Below are 6,000 nucleotides of genomic sequence, written 5' to 3' on the forward strand. Positions count from 1 at the left end.
AGCCCAGGTTATTTGACTTTCCCCTAGTGGAATGGCAGACACTTTTGCATGGCCAACGTCCGCCGACCATGCAGGCGAAGATCCCTGTGCAATTGGGACAACGGGAAAATGATTGTCCAGTAAAAGCTTTAGGGAATCCTCGCTACCCATCGACCAGTCCCCACCATCATCTCTCAGATACACCAGAGAGGCGGAATTCCTAGAGAGTATTTTTCTAAGCCTCGCGGATTCATTGCCGCCTTCTACGTTTTCACAGAAGCTTCGCTATGAATCTCGCTTGGCTATCCTTATTTCATATTTATAAGTCCCCAGACCCACCTTAAAGAGCTCCTAGTCCGAGGGTAATTTACTTCTCCTGGCTTTGTTGAAGAGCCGTCGACTGGACGCTCTTAGGTAATCAAGAGAATCAGACCACCAGGGCGGCTTGCCCTACCCCCTGTAAGTTTTCAAAGGACAGGAAAGTTGAAAGGCACTATTGCTTGCCGAGGTGAAATTTTCCACCGGAACGTCTATCTCAGATTCTGACAGGTCCGAACTAACGGTAGGTGCTACCGCCAATAGCTCTCCCAGCTTCCTACAATACAAGTCCCAGTTAGTACTTTTTTCCTAAAAAATATTTTACCGGGAGGTTGTTTGTTAACCGAGAACTGAATATACCGGTGATCAGAGAAGGAGTGCTCGTTGACAACCCTACCGATTCGACCTTCCAGTCCTCTACTAACCAGGGTGAGGTCCAGGGCCTCCTTCCTTACTGCAGTAATAAAAGTCGGGTCATTCCCCCTATTACATATATAAAGTCCCTCATCTACAATACAAGTAAATAAAGACTCACCTCTAGTGTTGGTATCCGAGCTTCCCCAGATACTATGATGGGCATTGGCATCAGCACCGATGATCTCGGCAACGCCTCTCTGCCTTGCTTCAGCGGTGATTTCGCCCAGTATCGCAAGTGGTGGTCCCGCTACGTCCCTATGGGCATGTACGCTGAGACCACCCACATTTCATTACTGCCTCGCTCGAGGCAGACCGTGGTTACGTCAGCATTGCTGAAATTAGAGAATAAAAGCTGTTATCTCTTTTTTTAACAAGCACACAGGATCTAGGCCTACCTGTCTCCCCATGCACCAAGGTGTAGAATTTTCCAGTCCTTAATCCAGAAATCTTTCCGCCGTTACTACTCATCCACGGCTCCTGGACAAGCACTATATCCAATCCGCTTTTTTCGAGGCAGAGGAACAAATTTGCGGAAGCCGCCTTAGAGTGCTGAAGATTGATTTGACGGATTTCCATCAAAACCGCTCTTCTTCCGCACCCCATCCTTGGCGGATTCGTGTTAGTCGTGTCTATTGTAAAAAGTCCCCCTCAAGGCCGCTATCCGGAGCCGATTGTGTAGTCGCCTTCAACGGTCTCGTGGTTATCTATGCTACGCAGGGAGGCCACGCGAGGGTTGACGCATTACCTCATGGGTAATGCGTTTAGAGCCAGACCGGATGCAAAGCCGGACAATTTTCAACCGCACCTACACCACCAACTTAACGGCGACGGAGCCGGAACGTAACTTGAGGCCCACCACGGTTTTAACGGGACGTGGGCAGGTGTGGCATTAGCCTACCAGCCATCTCGGTAGGGCTTCACCCCGACCTACTAAGGTGGCCGAATACCGCACCTACCAGCCCAAAGTCATCAAGTCAAAAATCAAAGCCAATAATCAAAAGCTCTAACAATACAGTTCGTCACCATTATGTACCGAACTTGACACTTACCAGATTCCTCCCAGTAGAAGCAGGGGCACCTCGTGCCGGACGTGCAAACTAATCACGCGTGACAGTTCGTCACTATGACCGGTCTAAGACTGATAACAGTCCCTAATCCAGAGCCTGGAGCCACTTATGATATCCAAGCCAAGTATCTTAGTCCCCGGACGAACTCGGCCATTATAAGACTTATTACGTACGTGTATGCATCTTAAACGGGAAATCGCTCCATTTTTTAAACGGTTGTATTCATTTCCTTTTCAGGTGAACATTTGTTAAACATAATCTCCAACATACATTACTCAAATTATTGTCCTCAAACAAATGATCCGATTAAGGACTATTTCCTGCTTACAAATGATCATCTTTTCACAGTTTTTCCCTATTCGATTTACTTGGCTATATGGGGGAAAGTGCAAAATATTGTATGTACTTTTATTGGGAGTTATATGGATGTTTTTGTTATGATTGTAAGCCTTGGCTTGGCGTCTAAATTTCAGCAGCTCAATGATAATTTATTCAAGTTCAAAGGCATGGTAAGTTTTCATGATTGCAAGTTTATTGTTGCAAGTCTCTATATATTTTTATCTTAATTATTCATTTCTTATGCTTTTTAATTGCCATTTAACAACTTTGCGTCGACATCTGATCGTTGTCCTGCTGCGCTAAACTATGCGTCTAGCAAATGCCTGAATCTTTCTGGTCGACAAGACGTAAACAATACCGGAACTTATGTGAACTTTGTTATCGTGTCGATGGCGCCATTTCAGTCATTACAATGATATCCTTCTCAAATAATTTGTATTTTATTTGTGTGCAATTGCTGCGTAGCCTTAAGTGAGTATATATGTACTTTGTACAACTTGCATATTTATCGATTTATGTGCGGAAATGTAGAGATTTTTAAATGCAGTGTATTTCAAATGGAAGGTACATTTAAATCCATAGTGTATGAAGACCGTAATTGTTAGCTAATTGAAAAAAGTGCGTACAGATAGGGATACCCTGCACATATTCAATTAGTGCACTTCACAAAGGCCTTATACCTTCATAGAGTCGAATACGTCGTGACCGAGTTATTCGCGCCTCGTTCTCGCAAAGGCTTGAAATCTGAGCATAAAGTGACTGGAAGCTTCCACCTCCCCATCCTGTATACATCTAACACAATAAGAGCTGTCCAGTTAATTAAGGCATACAGCATGGACTCCCACTGGGCAGTGCCCTGTTGCCACAAGACAGATGATAGACAGATAAGATTTTGTGATACATTATAGTTCTGCCGAGCGCTTGGAGTCAACACTGGACCAGAAAGACCTCGACACACGTCAACCAGCGTTTGCTTAGCTGATTCGAAGCCCGCATGTCAGGAGAGGAAGTGGTCAGTGAAATCCTAAAGTCTGCATTTACGCACACCTTCAATTTGCCTGTATCAGCCTGGACATAGAGATCAGCCTGGTAGTTGCCAAGGACATTCTTATACCGTATGACTCAGATAATTTTTATAAAAGAGTAAGATCATGTAATCCCTCACAACCCTTGACTTCACGGTCGCAAATGATGCGCTTTGAAAGCCACCTGCTAATCTGAGTTTTAAATTTACAGCGGTTAACAGTTACAGCACCGGATAACATTTCATCTACCACAACCTTTGTAGTGGTGACTCAACCTGAAAGACGCTGTCTCTGTGGTCTGTCAACTAAAAATTCCGACTTACATCGAGCTCTTGGCAGAATATTCCACCACCAACTCTCCCGTGAAGCCTGTATCCATCCGTGAACAGAGTTCCCTATCATGCTAACAACCAATTCCATTCATCCCTTTAGGAAAAATAAGTTGTGAATGTGGCAACAGGAGCGGAAGCCGGCGCATAGTGATAAAGTCGAGGTCGGTCGGAAAGCTGAATTGCCCATATTTCCCAAGTTTAGATCGCAAATCACGATACTTTGTTTAGTGCTTCGTGAATGGGCTTGTTCGCCATTTCGTACAGCCAATGTATCACCATTTGAGAGAGCCCCCATAGTCTATAAATTGCTCCCTGACAGCAGTACAAGGCAACAGGATACTTCTCAACACCCTCCTCTAAATTAAGCTAACATGACAGCGTGCTTTTACGAATAATCCTAAGCTACTTAATCCTGTCAGAGAGCACCAGCTGTGCTCCTCCAAAAGAAGTTGGTCTGAAAGCAGGAACCTTGTACCTCCGTGTAAGCAAAACGGGCTCCGTTTTTCTAAGGTTGACAGCAAACCTGCATGATTTGGACCACAAGGTCGTGACACCCAGGTAATCCTGTCTCAGTGTATTCAAAAATTTTCCTCTGACAAAGAAGCTTCCGGTTTCATAAAGTGATTGGTCATAAGATACAGGGTTCTAAATAGTGACCGGTTTTAAAAATATAATTTCTTCCATAAAATATTCCGTTGAAAAATAAATCGTTCCAAAAAGTTAACCAGTTTAAAAATATTAACCGGTTGAAAATAAATATTCTTTTTTATTCTTCGTTCCGGCAGAAAAAATATTTGTGGCCAACTTTTTATTTTCTCTTAACCGTGAACTACTATTATCAGGCAGGCTATCAACAGACTCCCTATTTTGACTGTGCTTTGAGATATTTAATTGAAGTCAAATATATTTATGTATGTATGTACCAAATGTATAAACATTTCCTTGCTATGCAATTTCCATGTCATCCTTGTCCTTGATTTCATTTTCCTTTATTTATTTCTTTGTGTTAGTAAAATGCCTTCATTCGCCCACGCTGCCTACTTTTATTATTCGCTCTTCTTTCTCATCGGACGTACATTGGCCGTATCATTGTACTCGGCAACAATTCATGATGAATCACGAAAACCATTGCGTGTCTTACGCTGTGTGCCCAAAGAGTCATGGTGCACTGAGGTGAAACGTTTTTCAGAGGATATTAATAGTGATTTGGTTGCATTGAGTGGCATGAAATTTTTCTATCTCACACGAACATTGGTATTGAGCGTAAGTTTATTGTTATTGTAATTTATTTTTATATTTGCAGTCAATTGTTCATAAGCAGTCACGCATAACATCACATCGTTAGTATTGGTTAATCACGTCATCATCATATCATCACATTATTAATTGCCATATAATGCTGCATTTGCACTCTTTAGTTTTTGATTTCATTCACGTTTACTTACTTTGTGTGTGTATATTACAGTTTTTTTTTTGTATGGCGCTTATACAATGCCTACAGATTAAAGTCCATAACATCTTCTTTTGCTGTCTGAAGTCTTCCATTACTTCATCCACAAATGATCTCTGTCATCTTGTGCAATTTTAATTTCATATCGTTAATTTTGCACTATTTTTGCTTTTGTATCTTGCTTTAGTAATTATTGGTTTCAGTTTATCATGAATCCTTCCTTGTTTGCTTGTGGTTTGCAGGTTGCTGGCACAATTGTGACATATGAGCTGGTGCTTATACAATTTCATCAGGATACTATATTTGGTGAGTGTGCAACTAATCACAGTTCTGTAGCATCTGGGAATAATATTAGAGGAAATTGAGATGATGGTTTAAGATGCGGCTGTGTTACCAACACTGGTTAGATATATAATTGGTGAAAATATATGGAATAATATTATCATGGCAATGTCACGATGTCATGGTCGATATATATCTACGGAACAGAAGTACATAACAATTTTATAATTAACAAATAAAAAAAAAAAATGAAGCAAAAATATTTGATACATAATCTTATAACTTTAAACGAGCAATTATTGTATATTTGTATATTATTATATGTATATATTTGTATATTCGTATATTTGTATGTTTGTATAGCCAAATGACGGCCACCGTGGTGTGATGGTAGTGTGCTCCGCCTACCACACCGTAATTTTAAAAATAAGGTTTTTCAATTAGAAGAAAATTTTTCTAAGCGGGGTCGCCCCTCGGCAGTGTTTGGCAAGCGCTCCGAGTGTATTTCTGCCATGAAAAGCTCTCAGTGAAAACTCATCTGCCTTGCAGATGCCGTTCGGAGTCGGCATAAAACATGTTGGTCCCGTCCGACAAATTTTTAGGGAAAATCAAGAGGAGCACTACACAAATTGGAAGAGAAGCTCGACCTAAAATCTCTTCGGAGGTTTTCGCGCCTTACATATTTTTGGCAAATATGAAATAAATAATTGCAATTTCGCACAGATTAGTATTAGAAAGATTCCTCACCATAGCAAAAAGATATCTCACCATGGTAATTTTCTACCGTTGAA

At 41.4% G+C, this 6,000-nt stretch overlaps 1 protein-coding gene across 1 annotated transcript in view; it reads left to right on the forward strand.

The window, feature by feature from the left end:
• Gr64f (Gustatory receptor 64f) overlaps window positions 1-5,363 on the forward strand; it is a 28,914-nt gene extending 23,551 nt beyond the window's left edge. The window contains exons 6-9 of the mRNA XM_067787297.1: window positions 2,019-2,290; window positions 2,437-2,591; window positions 4,488-4,740; window positions 5,170-5,363. Coding sequence (XP_067643398.1) covers window positions 2,019-2,290; window positions 2,437-2,591; window positions 4,488-4,740; window positions 5,170-5,292 — 803 coding nt within the window. The 3' untranslated portion in view covers window positions 5,293-5,363. The remainder of the gene's footprint in view (window positions 1-2,018; window positions 2,291-2,436; window positions 2,592-4,487; window positions 4,741-5,169) is intronic.
• Window positions 5,364-6,000: the final 637 nt, after the last annotated feature.

This window comes from Eurosta solidaginis, chromosome 5, assembly GCF_040869045.1.
Source record: "Eurosta solidaginis isolate ZX-2024a chromosome 5, ASM4086904v1, whole genome shotgun sequence".
NCBI lineage: Eukaryota > Metazoa > Arthropoda > Insecta > Diptera > Tephritidae > Eurosta > Eurosta solidaginis.